The sequence below is a fragment of the Callospermophilus lateralis genome, chromosome 6 (assembly GCF_048772815.1).
Source record: "Callospermophilus lateralis isolate mCalLat2 chromosome 6, mCalLat2.hap1, whole genome shotgun sequence".
NCBI lineage: Eukaryota > Metazoa > Chordata > Mammalia > Rodentia > Sciuridae > Callospermophilus > Callospermophilus lateralis.
The window spans coordinates 98,524,885-98,546,513 of NC_135310.1; the positions used below are offsets into that span (position 1 = coordinate 98,524,885).

Here is a 21,629-nt window from a genome sequence, read left to right on the forward strand (position 1 = left end):
TGTCCTTTTAGCTGGTGGGAGCACGTGCTTCATAAAAGAAGAACATGAGGCAGTAGAAAACAATGGCCTTGCAAAGTGCTGCCAGAGAAGAAACACCCTGACATAAGATTTCTCATTTAACTACAGTGGTGAAGCTGCTTCTAATATTTCCCTTTCAATACAACAGAGACCTAAGTTTCTATGCTCAGCCTACTAAAGCTAACCTAACTCTATGGTGAAAACAGCTTTTGTTCATAATATTAAGACTTGTGGTTTTGTAGTTCATGGTAGGTCGTTATCAAATTCCTGTTGAACTATAAATAATGAAAGATACAGCAGATGGTTTCAGAAGGGAGAGATTTATGAAAGTAATATATAGTGAAATGTTATTTTCTGAAGTAGGTAATAATAATTCACAAAGACAAGTAATAGTGACCTATAATTAAATGAGATACTATTTCCAGAAGTCTTTGACTCAGAAGCCTAAAATAAAAACCAGATCAGCTGACACTTTGATGCAGTGTATCACAAGATTAAAAAAATTGAGGTGTTCCTAATAGTCCAGTTTTTTAAATACAATGTCTTTTCAATTTAGTTAGCATCTGACTTAAGGATAAATAACCTCTCTCTTCTAAAAAGAGGACTGAAACGGACTTAATATTTTTCAGGGAAAACATAATCCAAGGTAATAAGAAAAGTTACATTTCAAGCTGGGTTTCCTTAGAGCCCTAAATCCTCTGGATGAGTGGGAAGAAACCAGTTAGATAAGGGAATCCACAAGACAATGCATGAATTATCAGGGAAAATCTAGTCCATCTTACCAGGGGTGAACAGAGCAGGGCCGAGCCAATGTATCCAAGTGTTTGCTAAATTTCACTGGCACTGAAAGGTAGGAATTACTATTATCAGAATATTCATTACTGAAGTTAATTAATCTACTTGGTCATTTATAGCAACCACAAAATAATAAACTGGAGGGTAGGAAAAAAAAACATTTTAGACTTAAAACCTTCTTGCTTTAGAAATCATCTATTTTTATCCTACCCCAAAATAGATGGAAAATGACAGCAGATAAAGATTATTATCTATACAATAATCCTATTCCTTGATAATTACATCTGGCTATACAAATTCTGTTTCTCTTAATTCTCAAGTCACAAGTGATTTCAGTAGTTTGCTATCATTCAAAGGAGTCAAAGTTCTCCTTGCTCAACTCAAACTTTTTAAAAAATCTTCACTGGTGATTGGCAGTGGTGTTGAATATTCCAAACACTACCTTGAATACTGAGGTCATAAAATAAGACTCCCAATTACATACATTTTGATATTTATTAGCACAAATGGTCCAGAAAAAGATTGAGTCAAAATTACAAATTGAGAGTAATTAAAATAAAGGTTTAGCTGCATAGTTTCTTGAGGGACTTCAACAGTCCAGAAGGCTATTTTCATCTCCTAAAACAGGACTTAAATCACAATATTCAAGGACCAGACTTCAACAGAATCTTTTCATTTTCTCCTGTGTCAAAGCAAAAATACAGAGGTCTGTTTTTGCCTGCTTTGCTAATAAGTGTGCATACATATGTACAAGAATTGAGGTGGAATGGAGGGAGAAGTTAAAGAAATGGACAAAATATTAAAAATGAGAAATAGTAGTTGGTGGGGGGAAAAGTAGTTGGTGGGGGGAAAAGGGTTACTTAACTGCCAAAGAATCATGTACTAAAATAATCTTCTAGTCCCTCCATATCCATTTCCAGAGAGGAATTTAAAGAGGCCAAAGCAGATGATGCATCCTTGAGTTTCTGGACACTTGGTTTGGCTTGAGGTTCTGGTTGAGTGGATTCCTTCTTGATGTCTTTACCACCATTTAGGATCCGTTGACTCTCCAGAAAAAATTGATTAGGATGACTCAAAGAAAAGCCACAATCATCCACCTAAACAAGGAAGCATATTTATATCACATCAATCTATAGCAAAATTGTAAAGGGGCTTCAAAAACTGTCTTAGGCCTTACTCAAAACTTAATACCTACAACATAGATCCCAGCTGTTCTTTTAACAATTACTTAACCCATTTCATTCAGAGGGAGATTCAATCACTCCCTCAACATTAATGGTTCCCAATTTATATGTCCAAGACAAACTTCAGCACCTAGCTCTACTTTCTATCTGATTCCCTATCCAACGCCTACTCAACATATGAGTAAGCTAACAAAAATTAAAGTGTGAACCTTCAAGTCACTTTCTTCATTCAATCTCTGGGCATGACTAAGTTGATCCCATGCAACACCCATTCTAACGCATATCCCTGAGTTCTCATCTTCTGCAGGTGGAGTTGATGACAAAATACCATCTATGCTTGCATTATTTTAAAATATTTTTTAGTTGTCAATGGACCTTTATTTTATTTCTTTATATGCAGTGCTGAGAATCGAACCCATGCTAGGCAAGCACTCCACCACTGAACCACAACCCCTTGCATTATTAATTTAAAGATGGTATTTTCATTTGATATTTCTTAAAACTTAGAAACTGTACTCTTTCGCTCATCTGCCTTATTTACCAATCCTTGTGTGTATAACTCTTTGTACTGAAGTGATTTGCAAATAGGTATCTTAAAAATATATAGTTGAGCCCAGAACTAGCCAGTGTATACATTTCACACATTAATTTAAGACGTAATAGGGTTTTAGCATTTGACTCAGACTAACTTTAAAGAAATTTCCAGCCCAGAAATCATACACTTAAAAAGTTTTCAAAAATAGAAAAGGGAAAAAAAGCCTGTTATACTCTACAGTGCAGAATGAGTTGGGTTTAGAAAGATGGAGAAGGTGAAAATTTGCCATGAATGAAAAGGCAGCAGGACAACATGAGTTGAGGTGGAAAGGTAATGTCCTAGGAAAGCAAGTAGTTCACATGGCCTGGTATGAAGGGCATAATGGGAAATGAGGTTGGAGACACTGGCAGGGACCAGACCTAAGAGAATCTTGAAAACCAGGGTAAGTAGTCTAGGCAACAGGGAGTTAGTAAAAATCCTTAAGTGGTGTGATTAGAGCTATGCAATAATCTTAAGGCAGAAAGGAATGGGCAGGAGGGAAAAGGAGCTGCTGTTACAGTTCAGAATGAACCTTCCTGATGGGTGAATTAAGCAGAAACAAGGTCTCGTTGGCAATAACGAGATTCTCTTTAGTCGTTAATGTTGGGCCAATAATTTTAGTTATTACACTGTGTATACACTGACTTCAAGTTATTGCCCAAATCACTGAAAAAGAAAAATCTTTTTTTAAAATTGGATGCTTGATTTCAAAATGCGATATATCTATAATTTTTATTAACGGAGTCAATTGTGAACTTCTTTATATTTCACCCCAATTCATTCATAACTAAGATCAATATAAATGTTGCATCTGCAAAGTGCTTCATGAAAAGTTTACTACCTAACATTTCAGTTAGAAGGATTTATATTTTACAAATAGAGGAAATTAGAAGGGCCCTTGAGATCCTTTAAATTGAACCCTCTTCATATGTAGACTAAGAAACTGGTGCCTAAAGAGATTACATGTTTTACTCGGTCATAGAACCATAATTGGATTTGCCCAAATTAAAATTTAGGTCTTTTGGCTCGATCATTTACATTGCTCTGAAATCTGTTAAGAGGTTTTAGGCAAAGTCAAACTGATGATATTTTATTACTGGGGGAAAAAAAATCTGATTCCTGATGTAACATAACAGTGGGGGTTGTCTACATCTTGCTTCAAGTTATTCAGTAAACCTAACATGACTGACTCCCCAGAATAAATAGAATTATTAGACTGTAGTGTGGACAAAATAAAATGTGATGATCTTTATAAGCCTCCTAACCTATGAAAGCGAGATGGCGATGATAATAACAGTGCTACATAACAGAAATGGGATGAGGAAAACCAAGGGAATAATGAATGCAAAAAGAGCTGTTTGTTCTATGCAATGTAAATTAAACATAGTCGAGAGGCAAGACACTTAAAGCAGAATTCTCAGGATAAAAAAGAAAACCTTGCTTTGTATATATCAGTTGCTTTTCAATTTAAGAATACACAAACTGGAAATTGTTGATAGTGCATTATAAATATGAAAGAAAAATGAAATTAAATTTCAATCATAAGACAATACACAAAAGGCCTTGCCCTTATACCAAAAGATTATCTAATAAAGAACATTTAAATGGCTTAGATTTAAAACATTTTAGGAATGTTCTTATTTTTTAGAAATGTGTGTGTGTATTAACTGTTAACCATTTAAAACAGTGCTTAGGGCCTTGGAATGAGGGTTATACCACAGTTCTGTTAGATGGTTTGTTTCAGGAATGCATTTGCCATTTTTTATTGGTTTTGTTAAGCTTCTTATGGTCTATTAAGTTGCTTGAGGAAATTCATTTCCTTTTTACGGAATTATTTTCTTCTAGGGTTTTTTTCTTCTTTCACTTTTATATCTGAAGGAAGTACATATGTTTACCATTTGGCTTCCTTTTATCTTGCTCAGGAAAACAAGGGGGAGGGGAATACAGAAAATAGATCTTACTTAAAATAGAAAGAAGGCTCATCCTAGTCCCTTATTTCTGCTCAAGAGCCAGCAGCTATTTGCCTTCTCAAAAGAAAGGAACATGCCATTTGCTTCATTCTAGATTTGGAAACACGTATTGAGTATTTTTATGATTGTTTTCTGTGAATCCTCTGTTCCTTGCCCGGTTGGTATTGGTGATGTTTTTCTTTATGGCCAATAATTTCTGATTATGTTTTATACTTTTTGTTAGATACTGGGAAATTCTGTGATAGTTTTGAGTCACTCTGTCAAAATACTTGAGTTGAATCAAATATATGAAATGTAATGTTTTGAACAACTAATAATAAAAAAATACTTGAGATAAAACTCTTAAGTTTTATTTTGGCTCATAGTTTCAGTCCATAATCAGTCAATTCTATTGCTTTTAAGCCTTTGGCAATGCAGTACAAAATGGTGGGGACACATAATTAAGCAAAGCAGCTGGGAAGGAGCCAGGGTTCCAATATTCCCTCCAAGGGCATACCCACAATGACCTTATTTCCTTCTACTACAGCACCATGGGCTAGGGACAGACTTCAAGACATGGGCTGTTGGGGGACATTCAAGACCCAACTATAACACACACTAACTTGGAAGATCCAAAGTACTGAAAGGGATCTAAAATAAGACCAGTTTGGTTAGAATTGGAGGAGGTACTTCATAGGATACATTATTAATTTTTGGTTCCATCTTCGGAGAAATGGGGGCCATTGAAGGATTTTTAAATCAGGGTACTTAGAATGATCAACAAAAGGAATTTGATCATTTAATAGCTGGGTGGAGGAGGAAAAATTAGAATGGGGCATCTGCAGATTCTGGGAAATGAGTTAGGAAGCTATTCCAGGGTTCCAAGTGAGAGATGATGGTGGCTTTTAGCCCAGAATTCTAATTGGTATCTAAAATGATGATCCTGATTTATTATTAAAAGGCTTAAGTATATTTCACATGTCCCATTTAAGATTGCAGGAAAATGTGATTTATATTATGGGGAAAAATATGCTCAGCTATATAGAAAGATAAGTCTCCAGAATTACTCAATGGCTACAGAAGTCTATTTATAAAGAAACTGTTTTTTATTAATATTCAGACTAATTTATACAAGGTTTAGTGTTTTCATTTATACATAAAGCATGCACTACAGTATAAAATTTTAAATATTACTCCCTAAAAATACTGAGGAAAATAGGTTTTGAGTAGGCTAGCTTTTGAAATGTTCTAAATGAATATCTCCCAAGCATTTGCTTGGAATCAACACATGCTGCATACATGACCTTCACACAAACATAGGTCTCATATTTCTGCCACAGTAAATGTAGATTTCGAAGGAATGAAAGCAATATTGTTTTACCTATGGGATATTTGGGCTTTAATCAAGAGGTTTTGCAATGACAGCTTATAAGCTGAGGCAGCTGGTATTACCAAAAAAGCCATATGGAACTATCATAGTGCTGCTGCAAATGGTATCAATTAACTGGTTCATTTTCAAAACTTTCATTTAAGTCAATTTGATCACAGAGGCCTCAGGAAAATAAACCTAGGGTTTTATTGGGAGGGAAAGTATGGCAGAAACCTGACAATAAAAACGGATTCTATTTTTAAATTAAATTGGAAAAAATAATAAATGAAGAGAGATAGTCACATCTAAAAATCTATAATGAGATATCTAGTGAATACAAACAGCCTTTTTATTTCATTGATTTATATGCAGTATGTGACAGAATTTAGATACATGTCTTTTCAATATCTTCATTTGTCTAAGGCAAGTTTTAAAAATTGGCAATAGTAGCAACACTTTTGTAGTATCTCTCATTGATTATTCTCACAAAAGTATTTCAGAACTAAAAATAAAAATCACTCCTTTTTAGAGTCTGTCACAAACTCAATGTTTAACTCTACATATTTTATTGCTTAAAAAGGTTGGATAGTAGACCTCAATTTGTGAAAGTTCTAAATTAAAAGGGTCCCCAAATGATTCAGAACATGTATGAAATTAAAACTTTCAACTGCAGCAGTCAGATTAGGGAATGCAGTCTTTGAGTCATACAAAACTGGTGCTGAAAATAGCTTATCTGGTAAGATTACTATTCTGATGAAACTAAAGATAATGTTTTGCTTTTATATGTTAACTTTTAAATTTTGTAAACATTTTCAATAAGAATATTTTCTAAAGTTAGGTATAGAGAAGCAAGAGGACTGGAGCTACATACAGCAGACCAGGTTCTAGCTCCAGACCTTCCATGTGTAGGTTGGGGGGTCACTTAGAATCATTAGGTCCTCTTTTTTTTTTTTTTGGGGGGGGGTGGGGGGTACATAAACCTTGGCTCAAATAACCTCAAAAGTCTCTTCATGTTGGCTATTCCACAATTCTAGAAGATAACAATTTATCACCTCAGTAGTCATTACAAATCTAGTGCCAGATATCATGAAATAGCACAGCCATGATTAGGCTCACAGGTCTTAGATGATTTAGCCCAGGTTCAAATCCAAGTTCCATCCCTATAAGCAGCATGACCTTCAATACGTTGCTCAGCTTCTCTAAGTTTCACTCCTAAATAGGGATATAAGTAGTACCTAGCTGTGGTGTATACTGAAGGGAGTAATGTATTCAAAGAACTTAGTGCTGTGCCTGGCATGCATCAAGAGTTCTATGGATGTTTTCTGGTATTATTGGTAATAATGTAGAAGATATCTTTCCTCTGAACACTTACAAAGAAATATTACAATTATAAAAACAACAGAAATATTTTGTGGCAACTTAATAGAAGACAGTAACATAATTGTAACAGCATGGTAGCTGATGATGAATTCAATGAATGGAACATGGATCCCTATGAAACCTGGTAAATACCATGGAGTCCACTGAAATGCACATATCTATTCAGATGAACTGAAGAAGTACATGAACCTCTAAAATCCATTATTGGATGTCTGTCTCAAGTTAGGAATCCATGCTCAGGGGCAGTAGTTGTCTGGAAAATCAATGGGCTGAAATTGACATGCAACTGTGTTCTGTTGGTTTGCCCATGTGTATACTTCCAACAGGGCACAAGTTCTTCAGCATACCACACTGCCTGATTCTAGTCTCAGCCAGCTCCAGTTTTTTGGCTTATTTGCCTGATTCTTGTACACTGAGTTTGTAGTCCTTGCTGTTCACATTTTAGACTTCACTGTGTGACACATTAAATCACTCAACACTCACTGAAGTTACCCTTTTCGTACTGAGGCAGCTTGCAAAATAAAAACCAAACCCATTTCTCTGGTTTTGTTGTAATTAGGGGTCTATATGTAGCTTAGGGAGGTATATGAATAATGTAACTTGGCAGACACAAACAGATTTTCTGAGTGGAAAATGGAATAAGCCTTTGGTTCTTGTGGCAACTCGGGCAAAGGTTGTAGATCTAACTAGCAGGGTGGCAAGCTAAGGCCTGAGGACTATCTAGCCCACCACCTATTTTTATAGATAAATGAGACATGGTTGGAACCAACAGCACTTTATGTATTTTCTATGACAGTTTTTGCATTGTAGTGGTAGAACTGAGTAGTGACAGAGAAGACATGGACCATAAAACCTAAACGTTTTCAAGAGCTAGATTATAAAAAGTTTGCCAAACTCTCGGCCTTATCCTTAGATATGGAATAGTGGGTAACAGCTGTCTTATAAAGTAAGATTTTCTCATGATGCAGCTTCTCCTAGTTCCAATATTCCTGGTTCTCCAGCATCCGAGGGTAGCTTTCTGGCCCTTTAATAAGTTTTGTAATTTACTTAATGCTATGTTATAAATTCCTAAAAATAGTTAGAAGGGTTTCCACTGGAACTAAAACACGTGAGATGAAACAGTAACAAATGACAAAGAATTAGGCTATGAAGTAAAAAATTTACTTACGTTATGTGTCATCTCAAAGTACTTCTGACAGGCTACCTGGTAGTGTGTCCCCTTTACCAAATCCAAAATCTAAGATGAATGAGGAAAAAGAAAGAAAAATCACAAATTAAGTTTCTTCTAAACCACAGTAGCTCACAGGTATTGGCCTTTTCATAATCTTCACTCCAGATAGGAAATGCAATAAATCATGTAGCATGTTGTACTTCTGCAGTCTGTGATAATTTTGACATTATATAGTAGCTATTTGGGTCAGCATTAAACCACAGATGACAAGTGATAGTAAGTGATCTTTCTGACCTACCAACTGTGAATTTTAATAACTTTACCTTGAGAACAAGATGAAAATAGATCCTGGTATTATGACTCTGACAGTTATTGTCAGAATATCATATGGCAACATCTCTCCCCAAATTTATAGATATAAATCTAGTAATCTAATGGTTGGTGCATGAAGCAATCAAGTATACTATTTAGATTTTTATTTTCCACATTACTTGTTTATACAGATACAGCATAAAATACTGCTCTGTGTGCCCATCAGGAAAATTTAATATAAACCTTTTGGATGACTATCTGTGAAGGAGAATGCTTCTACATTCAATCTGATTTGTCCTTTTTGAAATGAAGTTATTTCTAGTAAAGCTCAGCAGAATGTGAGTGAATAGTCTATTCTGAACACCTATTAGGAACATCATCCTATCTTTTGTAAATACAATTTGCTGTCCAATTCTACTTCACATAATCTCTTTAGAGTGGTGCCAACTTCCATCCTTATCAGCAGATTGCAATGCCAATTGAAAGTTGGAAAGTTTTGTTGCCTCCCCCAGACTCCCAAAGACATAAAATGTATATTTGGCCTATTTATAAAACACAGTAAAATGCTGGAATTAAGAGATAACCTCAAATGAAGGGAAACATAATTCTGCAGAAATGTTAATTTCTACTCCCTTTCAAAAGGCTGACCTTCCTGTCACAAAAAGAAATAAACATGAAGCCTCAAATTCCTGCTACCCTTATTATTGAATATAGCTTTACATCTTTTGACAGAAATGCAAGAAAACTCCAGTTTTTTGGCTTATTTGCCTGATTCTTGTACACTCTGAGTTTGTAGTCCTTGCTGTTCACATTTTAGACCTCACTCTGTGACACATTAAGTCACTTGGCACTCACTGAAGTTACCCTTTTTGTACTGAGGCAGCTTGCAAAATAAGGGGTATGAAGCAAAACTGACAAGAATGTGCTTAAAAGACCATTTTCTCTGATTGTCTTATAGATTACATTTCTGAATTTCATGTCACCTTTTATTAAAAGGCTTATAAAATGCCAACCAATCAGCCCAGAATCCAGCCTGTCTACCAATTTGACTTATTCTCATAATTTCATCTCTAATAATTCAAGAAAAATAAGTTGAATTGAATCAATTTAGTTGCACTATGAAAAAGAATTTACAGAACCAAAGCTCAACCATGTGGTAGATAAGTTCCTTTTTATGTAAAAAGCAATAAATCCCACATTTTTTTCTCTATATAAACATTTCTGTTCCACTGTATAAATTAGAAATACAGGGAGAGGGAGTATGGGAGGAATAGACAAACTCTAGATGGGGCAGAGAGGGGGATTAGCAAAGATGGTGGAACATGTGGGCATCATTATCAAAAGTACATGTATGAAGACATGAATGGGTGTGAATATACTTTATATAAAACCAGAGATATGAAAAATTGTGTTCTATGTGTAATAAGAATTGTGATACATTCCGCTGTCATGTATTTAAAAAAACAAAAGCCATTAGAAATACATTTAAGTATCTCTTGTAAAGTAAATATATACATATAATGTAATACATGTCTTCATAGCCTATTTCCCAAACATGTAAAAGAATCATAAATATTTAGGTGATACATACATGTAAAAACTTAGTAAGGAAAACTGACATAAGCCATAATGTGAGAAAATTTTTTTTTTTTTTAAACACCCCTATACTGGGATTGAACCCGGGGGCACTCTACCATTGAGCTACATATTGAGCTCTTTTATTGAGACAGGGTCTAGCTAAGTTGCTGAGGCTGGCCTCTAACTTGAAATGTTCCTGTCTCAGCCTCACAAGTTGCTGGGATTATAGGCATGCACCACCTCGCCTGGCCAATTATATTCTTAAAACAACTTCACCAATGAGGTCATAGCGTTATGAGGTGAAGAAATACTCTGTAAATGTGTATAGACTTAAATGTGTATAGACTTAATAACCTCCACCACATTGGCTAGGAAAATTGTTCAAAGATAAATTTAGGCCTAAGGGAATGAGGCAGTGGAGAAAAAAAACCAATGAATGAGAAAGACTGCTTTGAGGAAAGTAGGTATTATTGGTAGATAACATAGGGATGTCTATCTCATGAGGACAGTAAATTTCAAAAAAAATTAAGTCATGTGTGACTTAATGATCTTGCCTTCCTTAAAAGGAATATTGAAAACTTGCATGCTTTTAAAATTAAAACAAAATATGGGTCATTGCTCAAAAATCCAACTAATAAAAATATAATTTCAGATTATGATCTGTATTATAGAGATACAGGAAAAGACAAAGGAATTCTTGTGGACCATTTTTCCTGAGTAAAATAGGAAGACACTGCAATGTTATTAGCACAGAGTAGAGTCAACATTTTTTTTTTTTTTTTTTTTTTAAGAGAGGGGGAGAGAATTTTTTTAATATTTATTTTTTAGTTCTTGGCGGACAACATCTTTGTACGTGGTGCTGAGGATCGAACCCAGGCCGCACGCATGCCAGGCAAGCGCGCTACCTCGAGCCACATCCCCAGCCAACATTTTTAACAGAACTTTTCTGCCGGCTGGGAACTGACTGGAAAGGGCAGGCGTAGAACAGGAGTTCATTACAAGAATCCAGGGACTAGCTGATGGATCCCTGGACCAGTGTGGAAACAGCAGTAGTGGTAAGTGATCAGATCTGAAGACAGAAGTACTTCCTACTAATAGTTATAAACTATTTATACAAAGTACATATTCTGCATGAAAATACTCAACAGGAACTTGTTCCCCAATGTTTTAAAATGCATTACATAACACTCTCCTTTCCCTCCTTTATTTAGGAAATTGTTTGATTTACTAAATAAAATGAACTAATTTTAAAATTGTTTCTTATGTAGTGGCATTTACATATCACATAAATTTTAAAGACCAAAAATACCTACTAGTCACTAAACAATATGATCAACAGAGGAGTATAACATGTGATATCTCAAGTCTTGGTGTTAGCAACATCTTAGATGCATGCCTGCTTTGCTGACTTCAAAATCTGTCCAAGTGATTCTGGTGTTCTACCTTTTGTATAGAGTGAAACTTAATATATTTTGTACTTTATTGTTGATTTTTCTAGTATGAACATCATCAGTAAGCTCTATAAGATATTCTGTAGGTATCTCTATTTTGAGGATATCACTCGCTGGTGAGTTGGAAGAGTTCAAGGCAGGAAATACAAAGCTAAACATGGGAAGGAAAAGAAAATTAAGGTTTGAAAAAAGAGATTTTGGCATTTGCCAGATTTCTAAGGACAGATGGCCTGAGACAGATTTGTTGGAAAAAAATTTGGGGTCTACCCCAAAAGGTAACGAAGTGAAAAAGATCATGTAGTCGGACAACAGTAATTTTTGAGAGTGTTGGTTGCCCTAGCATAGGTTCTGAACACCTAGACCTCTATAAAGCAATAGCTCCTGTATCAGGCCATTTTCTATTGCCGTAACAAAATACTGGGTACTATATTATTAGCTGGCAGTTTCATCTGTTTGGCCTCTAGTCACAACATGGGATGGAAAAGAGCTACATGCATAAGAGATCACATGGCAAGATGGGAAGCTAAAGAGAACCAGTTTCTTCTTTTGATAATAATCCACTCATGGGAACTGTGTTAATCCCTTCTGAAGTTGATCCTACAACATTACCATGTGAAGGTCTAAACTTCCAGGTCCTGAGTATTTGAGGGATACACTCAAAACAGATTCCTGAGGCTGGCCCAGAGCACAGGTCAGAAATGGAACTGATCAAGAAAACAAAAGTAATACAGAGGTGGAAACTCATGGAGAGAAAGAAATACAAGAGGAGATGGGAGAAAAATGTGGAAGTACAGAGATAAATGGAGCCCACAGCTTATAAAAGGTATTTCACTGAGTGATGGCACTAATTCTCCAGTTTTCATATCCATTCAGAAAGGACCAAAGCTCAACATGATTTCCTACTGAATATAGTATTAATTCCAAAGAATAGTTCTCTAAAGGTCAGAGGAAACTAAATTGAGGGCCAACTCTGATGCCTGGGCTACAGGGTGCCTAATTCTGCTTTAGAAATGTAATTAATCATATCAAAGGCTCATTTGAAAACATAAAGACAAATTTCTGTGAAGATCTAAAATGGCAATACTAGATATTAATACCAATATTTCCAGACTAAAATACAAATGTCATATAACAAACAGTTCATTTATTATTCCAACATATTTCACAAGTAACCAAAAGGCTAAGAAAAATTGTGGAGTAATAATATCAAAGTAATTCATATTCCTTAACCTTTATCAGTTGGCTAAAGTCCACCTGAAAAATTATAGATTTTTAAATATAAAGCCATGTAGTTTTTCATCTTCACAAAAAAGCTCATTGTATTTGTAGTGTTTGGTAAAACCATTAATTATACTTCATTTATGTTCATCCTCAGGCAATTTACTGCTGTTTTTGTTTCCCCCCCCCCCCTTGTAGAGAATTCTATGGTGGCTAACCAAGATATTGTTTCATTTGAGCAATGAAGAACAAATAGCTCATAACAGTCACTCAGAAAAATAACTATCTGAACACATGTGATATATTTATCAACACTGCTGGGAAATGCCATAGATACAACAGAAATAATAGAAATATCTAACATTTTATAACTTTGATCTTCTTTCTTCCTAATACTCCTAATATTTCATGCCAGGTACAACTTCCTGTCTGCCTTTTGCTTCAGTGCCTGCCAATGGAGCTCAGATGATTACCTGGCACCAGAATGTGCCCACCTGCCCACCCTTGGCTTTGGTAAGAAGTGTGCCGCACAGCTAGGTAAGCTGTGATCACCAATTAGATGTGCGGCTAATCTATTGATAGTTCAAGGTCATGTTCTGTTTTACGTAGAAGCAATAATAACCTTGCTTCTGAAAAACTCCCCCTTTCAAAATTAGATCAAACTGGTATTTTCCCACTCCATTTCTAACCTTGTTTCAAACGTGAAAGAAAATGTGGTCCCGACATCAAAACTGAAACACTTTCAAACACATGACTTTGCTGGAGTTTCTCACATAATCGGCATAGCCTGGTTGCTCTGCTGTGACCTTCACTTACTGTCAGATCAGGGACAAGTTTCCCTCTCTTGAAGAAGCACTTTCATTCGCTTACAACATTATATGTCAAGAATTTTTCTGAATCAGTCTTTATTGTCTGTAAACATAGTTATTGATTGAGTAGATTCTACCTTTCCTCATCCTTGTCTCTTTATTGCAAAGCTTCTTGATTTATTCTTTTCTCACTCAAAACAGCTTGCACCTATTACCAGAGTAACTCTCCTAAAAGCCAAGTCTAGTTTTACCTGGCATTGATGGCTCTAAGTGGAGGATGGAGCACACACTATTCGCAGCTCTTTCTCCTCATATCTTGGACTCCCTTTCTAGGATCCTCTCCTCCCCCATCTGGCTTTCCCCACAACGTGTTTGGAATTTAGCTCATAAAATTCTAGTGATGACTTCTTGGAGAATCTCTAATACATTGTTCGATTTGGTTTAGTCCAGAATTACCTATTTCTTTATGGCAGGGCAGTGTTAGTTCCCAGAACCCAATTTTCATACATCTCCCAGAACTAAGCTTCCTCAAAATACACCCTTTAACAGGCTTGCCTCCTGCAAGTCTCTTCCCTTATCCTGGTGTAGTTTTCTTTTGTCACTCTCATTTGTCTGTCTCCTCTACTGGAATATCAGCTCCATGAAAGCAGGAGTCTCCTTAGTTTTATTTATCTATATTCCCACTGCCTTGAGCAATAACTAGAATATGTCACTATCCAATTATTTGTTGATACTGAATGAATATTGTTCCTCTTGCCTAATATGCCTCACTTCCTGCCACTGGAGAAACTTTCAAGCCCAATTCAAACATTGCTCCTTCTGTGAAGCATGCCCTCCTACTTTCTCAATTGAAGATCTTTCCCCTCGGATTCTACAACTAACACTTTCAATACTTTTTTTTTAATATTAATGCAGCACTTATCATAGATAGGTACCAAGAAAAGGAGTCTTATGAGCAATTTAAACTGCTACCCCCAATAATAAATTTCTCAGTGCACATCAACATCTTAGGTTAAAGGATTAGAACTTTTAGGGAAGGATAAATGAGAATACATTCAAAGAGATAAGAAGAAAAGTGTTGCCAAACCTCATTTCCATGGTTCAGTTACTAATTATTACTGTGATTTGGGCATTCTGGTTTTTTTTTTGGGGGGGGGGGGCTGATAAGAGTCAGCCAGTTCACAATCACAACCTATGATCTTTATACAAATGGCAAAAATATTTACGCTGATGTAATACTTATTTTCAAAGATCTTATTAAAAAGAAGTGTATCATATCTCATGCTATTGGAAATAAAAGCAGAACTTAGAATCTGCCACTTAAAGATTTTTCCAAGGACTAGAGAATATGCCACAATGACGCCCGCTATTCTCTATAAGTAATACGTACCAATTGATGGCCAAAAAGATAAAGATAGACATGTTAACAAGATATATATTGTAAATTGAGAGTAAATACCACCAGGCCTGAAATAGCTTAAAGCTCAACAGAACTAGAATCTGAAATATTTGCTTTATAAAATCAGGTTGGATTTTATGTGTGTCCTATCATAAATGACAGTATTATATCATTGAATGAAATTCCTCTGTTGCTATCAGCAATTTCTCATGTAATAAAAAATTAACTATGAAAAGATGCAAAAGTGCTGTTTTAACACAATACATTTCCCATTTTAAAGCAATTAATGATTAAGTTTTATCTAATAGTGGCATATCACTTGACTTTCAAAGTGATTTCTCTGAACTGCCTAGAATATTAGATAATTATCAAATAATTTAGCTACAGTCTGTTTTTTTAAAAAAAAGGAATATATGCAAAAATCAAGTTAGATGTTTAGTGATAAAACCAAAATACAATCTGGCCTGCTCAACTTCCCATCTTTTCCTTAATGCAGTTCTGAGGTTTACTAAGAACAATGTACACATTTTCGACCACAACCAACACTGTACTCAGTAATCAAAGTACCATTTCCATAAGTCAAAAGAGGTGTTTCTGGACATAAAATAGACACAATGCTGCTCTTAAAAGCAGTTACTGTTCATAGTAATGAACAGACTTAATATCACTATCCATTGATATGACTTCCTTAAGTAAGGAGTACTTAGGAATTTTTAGGTAGTTCAGATTTATATTTACATTGAGTAAGGAGTCACCGAGATTTATCTTTGCCATAAAACCTTCTTGACATAGTTACTTTTATGTCTTTCAAACTGTCTTTTTTGAAGGATTTCTTCATTAAAAGACGTTTACCAGTTTCATATTTAATATGGTCACTAACTTTCTGAAAAACTTTGGATTATGAATAACAAGTTAATTGACCTCTCAAAAATATAAAGGGCCTGGCTCAGTGGTGCATTCCTATAATCCCAGTTATTCAGGAAGCTGAGGCAGGAGGATTGCAAGTTTACGGTCAGCCTGGGAAATTTACAAGACCTTGTCTCAAATTTTTTTTTTTTTTTTTTTTTTTTTTTTTACAAACCATAATAAAAGGTATAATTCAATGGTAGAGCACTTGCCTAGCATTTATAAGGTCTTGGGTTCAATCTTTGGAATCACTAAAAAAGTATAAAGATGATAAATTTTGATTAAGAGAAAAGTAATATCGCTGTTTTTTTGAAACCACCAATTATTTTTAAGCAAATCTAATGGTTATGTTGAATCAAAATTCTAAAATAATTTCATTACTACTTTTTAGAACTGCTAAAATAAAAATTAAAGTTTCAGAAACATTGAGATAGAAATACATTTGTAAATAACATATCACTTCAATCAAACTTGGAAAATGCCTCATTCACTCACAAGTCAACATGCACAAGTATTGGTTGTAATAAGTCAAAACACTGGGAGCAAATATTGAAGTACAATGTGGACACAGAACCAATGTGCTCTAACACTTGACAATCACAAGGCCAACTACTTAGAGCAGTGTTCTCCAATAATGTTATCAGTAATTTTAAGTTTTCTATGCCAGTTTTCAAAAGCTAAAAACAGATGAAATTACTATTAATACATTAAATCAATATATAAAATAATCTTCATTTTAACATGTAAACAATGTAAAAATATCACTACTAAGATATTTTACAATATTCTCTGCCCCTATGCTAATTTTCCAAAGCCTGGCACACACGCTTTCCACTTAAAACAAGTGATGCACTAGAGCCCCCTCCAACTGGTTGTGAGAGCTCATTGTGCACACCTACTCCCACTGTTTTCAAAAGGGTTTAGTACCATCACACTGTTACTTTGACAACAGCCATAGTAGGAATATTTATACAACAGAAATGAGTAATGACATGCATCAGATTTTTAAACATTTTCCTCTAAAGAGCTGCCCTACCAATATACCAGTGCCTTCAAGACATCTCAATTTGTATCAACCACATTTCAAATGCTCAACAGTCACTTGTAGCTAGTGGTTACTATATTGGACAGTGCAGACAGGTCATTCAGTTAGCAATTTTTAATTGTCAAAATGTCCTGTTTCGTAGAAAATATAAAAAACACAAACTGTCCCTGAGAAAGACATGTATTTGCACAGATAAGGACTTAAATCAACTGTCTTAATACGTTCAAAGAGCTAAGGAAACCAGACAAATGGTAAAAGAAACCAAAAGAACAATGCCATAACAGAGAAATAGCAATGAAGAGAATGGACAAATGGAATGGACAAATTCCTAGAAATACATAATCTGAATAAACCTGAAACAAGTAAGAAACAATCAGAATTCAAAAGTGTCCTAACTAGAGAAGCCTAGGACCAGATGGCATCACTGCTGAATTCTACTCATTTAAAGAATTAACACAAACCTTTCTCAAACACTCATTAAAAAAAAAAAAGTTGCGCTGGGGATATAGCTCAGTTGGTAGAGTACTTATCTCACATGCAAAGTCCATGGGTTCAATCCCCACCACCAAAAGAAAAAAGTTGAATAGTCCTTAATGCATTCTGCAACTAGCATCATCTTGAGAATAAAGTCAAATAGACATCTCAAGAAAAAAATAGACTTGTATCCCTCAGGAATATAGATGCAAAAATCCTCAATGTAAAAGTATCAAAGCATGACCACTGGGATCTATCCTAGTAATGCCAGGTGGGTCAAAATCTGAAAATCAATTGATATATTAATAAAATGAAGGGGAAAAACAGTCATCTCAATGGAAGCTGAAAAGTATCTCATATCCAACATCCTTTTGTAATTAAAACAAAAATAATCCCAGTTAAACCAGTCATAGAAGGGGACTTGCTCAAGATAATAAAGGACATTTATAAAAAGCCAGTTAATATCATACTCAATGGTGAAAGTCTAAGAGCCTTCCCTCTGATATCAGGAGCAAGACCTGCTTTCATCACTGCTATTTAACATTGTACTGGAAATTCCAGTCAAAGCAATTGCATAACTCTAGATAGAGCAGAGGGATGCGGGGGTGGGGGGCATGGAGTTAAAATTGATGGAGGAATGTGGTGGACATTATTATCCAAAGTACATGTATGAAGACTCGAATTGGTGTGAATATACTTTGTATACAGAGATATGAAAAATTGTGCTCTATGTATAATAAGAATTGTAATGCATTTCGCTGTCATATATAAAATAAAAAAAGCATCCAGGGCTGGGGATATAGCTCAGTTAATAATGCTTACTTCACATGTACAAGGCCCTGGGTTCAATCCCCAGTACCACAACAATAAAAATAGACAAAAGGCATCCAAATGGAAACAAAGAAGGAAAGCTATCACTATTCCCAGATAATATGGTCTTATATATACAAATATCCTGAGGAATACACAACAAATCTATTAGAACTAATAAATTAATCTAACAAAGTGCCAGGATAAGTGAATTACACATAAAAATTAGTTGTATTTTTAACACCAGTAATGAAAGATCAGACAAGGAGATTAAAAGAAGATTCCAAAGAAATAATAAATGGAGGAATAAATTTAGCCGACAAGGTAAAGATGTGTGCTGAAAACTGGGGGAAAAAAGGGGCGGGGAGAAAGAAACTAAAAGATCTAAATACATAGAAAGACAGCCCATGTAAGGGAGTGGAATATAATATTGCTAAAATGTCATCACACAAAACAGATTCATTAACTCCTTATGGTTCTAATGACTTTTTTCAAAGAAATAGTCAATTGTTAAATTCACATGGAATTACAAGAAGCTTTAAATAGCTGAACGAATATTGAAAAAAGAATATTGAAGGATTCATAATTCCTCATATTTAAACTAACAAGCAACAGTTACCAAATTGGCTGAGAACACAAGCACCTAAAGGTCAGATAGGAAGGAGGTGTCTACAAACAAAAGGATGCCAGGATTGCTAGCAATACGAGAAGCTGAAAGAAAGGAATAGATCACCCTAGACCTGTCAGAGTGTGTATGTGTGTGTGCATGTGCACAGACCCTGGATTTCAGAGTCCTGGCCTCCAGAACTTTGAAGTAACAATTGTTTTATTGGAACTCAGCAACAGCAGATAGAATTAAATACATGTTGAATGAATAAAGTTGAAGACAGACAGGTAAAAATTTCCCTTGCCAGCAAAGTGTATGTACATTTGATGCTCTACATTTAAAGATTTGGGTCTCCAGCTGCAAATGGAAAAAAAGGGTGGTTTGGTACCAGGGATTGAACCTAAGGGTGCTTAAACTTAGGGAGCAACATCCCCAGCTTTTTTTTTTTTTGGAGACAGTGTCTTGCTAAGCTATTGAGGCTGGCTTTGAACTTGCAATCCTCCTGCCTCAGCCTTCCAAGCTGCTTGGATTAAAGGCATGTACCACCATGCCTGAAAAAAAAATTACTTGTATGTACTGAACATACTTTCTTCTTGTCATTATTCCCTAATCAATGCAGCATAATAGCTATTCACATAGCATTTATGTTGTCTTCAATGTCATAAATCATCTAGAGATGTAGTTATATGCAACTACTACACCATTTTATATAAGGGACTCGTGCAAAGGAAAATTCTAGTATCCTGGGTTGTTCACGTATGTGTCCTAGAACAAATTCCCTCAGACAATGAGGGATGACTGTTCTTGGCAAATTTTCCCCGAACTGTAAAAAACAGAGATAAGAAAAAAACTACAGTAATGAAATCAGTGTGTTACTGGTATAAGAATAGACATAGAGACCAATACAATAAAATTGAGAACACAGAAATCACCCCATTTATCTCTGTCCAAATAACTTTTCCTCATTTGTGGTCTTGTATATTTGTGAAATCATCTTTTGAACAAACAATACTTAGAAAAACCACAAATATGAAGTTGTACCCCCAACATCACATACAAAACTTAAAATGGATCAATGACAAACTACAAAACCCCTTTTTAAAAAAGCACGTATTGGGGTAATCAAGATGGTGGAGTAGAAGCATGCTGCAATTTCTAGCTCCTCCACAATCAAACATCTGGAGAACAGTTATGGAGTGAGATGGGTAACTGGGTTCAATACTGGATTGACAGACTTGAAGAGATTCAGATTCTGATTATCAGAACAGAGCCAGAACGAGTTCATCAATCCTAAACCTGCCACTAAGTCACCACAGCACAGCTTACAGGGCCTCCCTAAGAGCATCAGAGAAGGGTGGGGTGAAGACTGGTAATAGTCTCGACCTGTGACTTGGGAGCATACAAAGCAGCAACCCATAGCAGAGAAATCTAAGCACAGGTCTGCAGACACTGGAGGGATGGTCCCCTTGTGCCACTAGAGAACAAATCAGTACCCAAGTCTAAAATTGGACAGGGTGAAGACTGTGAAGATAGGCTCTGGTAATGAGGATGCTGATCTACACATAGGTAAAAGCAAATATACAGCTCCACCACAGTACAGTGCTAACTGAACCTGACCATTTCCCATACTTCCAACACCTGTGAATTGCAAATCTGAAAGTACCTGAAGTCCTGCACCTTAAAAATCTCAGCAGGGAGGAATTTTAAGTTTGGTGGGTTGTGTTAGGTATTGGGGATTGAACCCAGGGGTGCTCTGAGTTAATTTTTGAGACAGGTTCTTACTAAATTGCTGGGACTGGCCTTGAACTTGTGATCTTCCTGCCTCACCCTCCCTAGCAGCTAGGATTGTAGGGCATGAGTTACCATGACTGGAAAATTTAAGTATTTTTCATGTTAGTTTGTTTCAAATCCCCTCATCATTTGTTTCACATAGTTTTATATAATTTCGTGATATTTTAAAAAACTAGCCCATTGATTAGGTTTACTCTTTTTTTTTGTACACTCACTTCTATTGTCTTTCTCATTTATCTTCATTCCATCTCTTGCCTCTATAGTTAGTATCAATTTTATCTTCTTTATTGCTTAATTTTTCAATCTAGTATTACTTCACTTTTCTTCTGTTTATTAACTATAGTTGAGAGAACATTTTTAATAAGTGTTTATTATGTTAGTATAAGTTTGCTTTCAAATTTTCACTGCCTACTGGTGGTTATTCTTTTTTCAAAGTAGTGCCAGGGTTGAAAACAGCACCATGAACACACATGGGGAACATAGTAAAGAAAAAGCACCGCACTAAAAAGACTTTCTCACACAGTACAAGAGATATCCATCCCAACAGATATTCAAATCTTAATATAGACACACAGGAAGCATGAGAAAAAAAGATAATAAAACACCTTCAAAATTTATAACTCTGAAATAACTGAATCCATAGATAGTAGAGGAAATACCAGATAAAGAGTTCAAACAGTGCCAGGTACAGTATAATTCCAACTGCTCAGGAGGATGAAGCAGGAGGTTAGAAATTCAAAGCCAGCCTCAACCTCAACCATCTGGGCCCTATTGCAAAAAATAAGGGCT

General features: G+C 35.4%; 1 protein-coding gene across 2 annotated transcripts in view; it reads right to left on the reverse strand.

Moving 5' to 3' along the window:
• The window catches only part of Prim2 (DNA primase subunit 2), a 296,745-nt gene that overhangs the window by 37,096 nt on the left and 238,020 nt on the right, over positions 1-21,629 (reverse strand). The window contains exons 13-14 of one of the 2 annotated variants that reach the window (XM_076860061.2): positions 8,438-8,506; positions 1,289-1,910 (exon numbers count right to left, since the gene is read on the reverse strand). In XM_076860061.2, the coding sequence (XP_076716176.1) occupies positions 1,689-1,910; positions 8,438-8,506 (291 nt within the window). In that variant the 3' untranslated portion in view covers positions 1,289-1,688. Of the gene's footprint in view, positions 1-1,288; positions 1,911-8,437; positions 8,507-21,629 lie in introns of those variants that run through there. The other variant, XM_076860062.2, reaches the window with a different exon arrangement.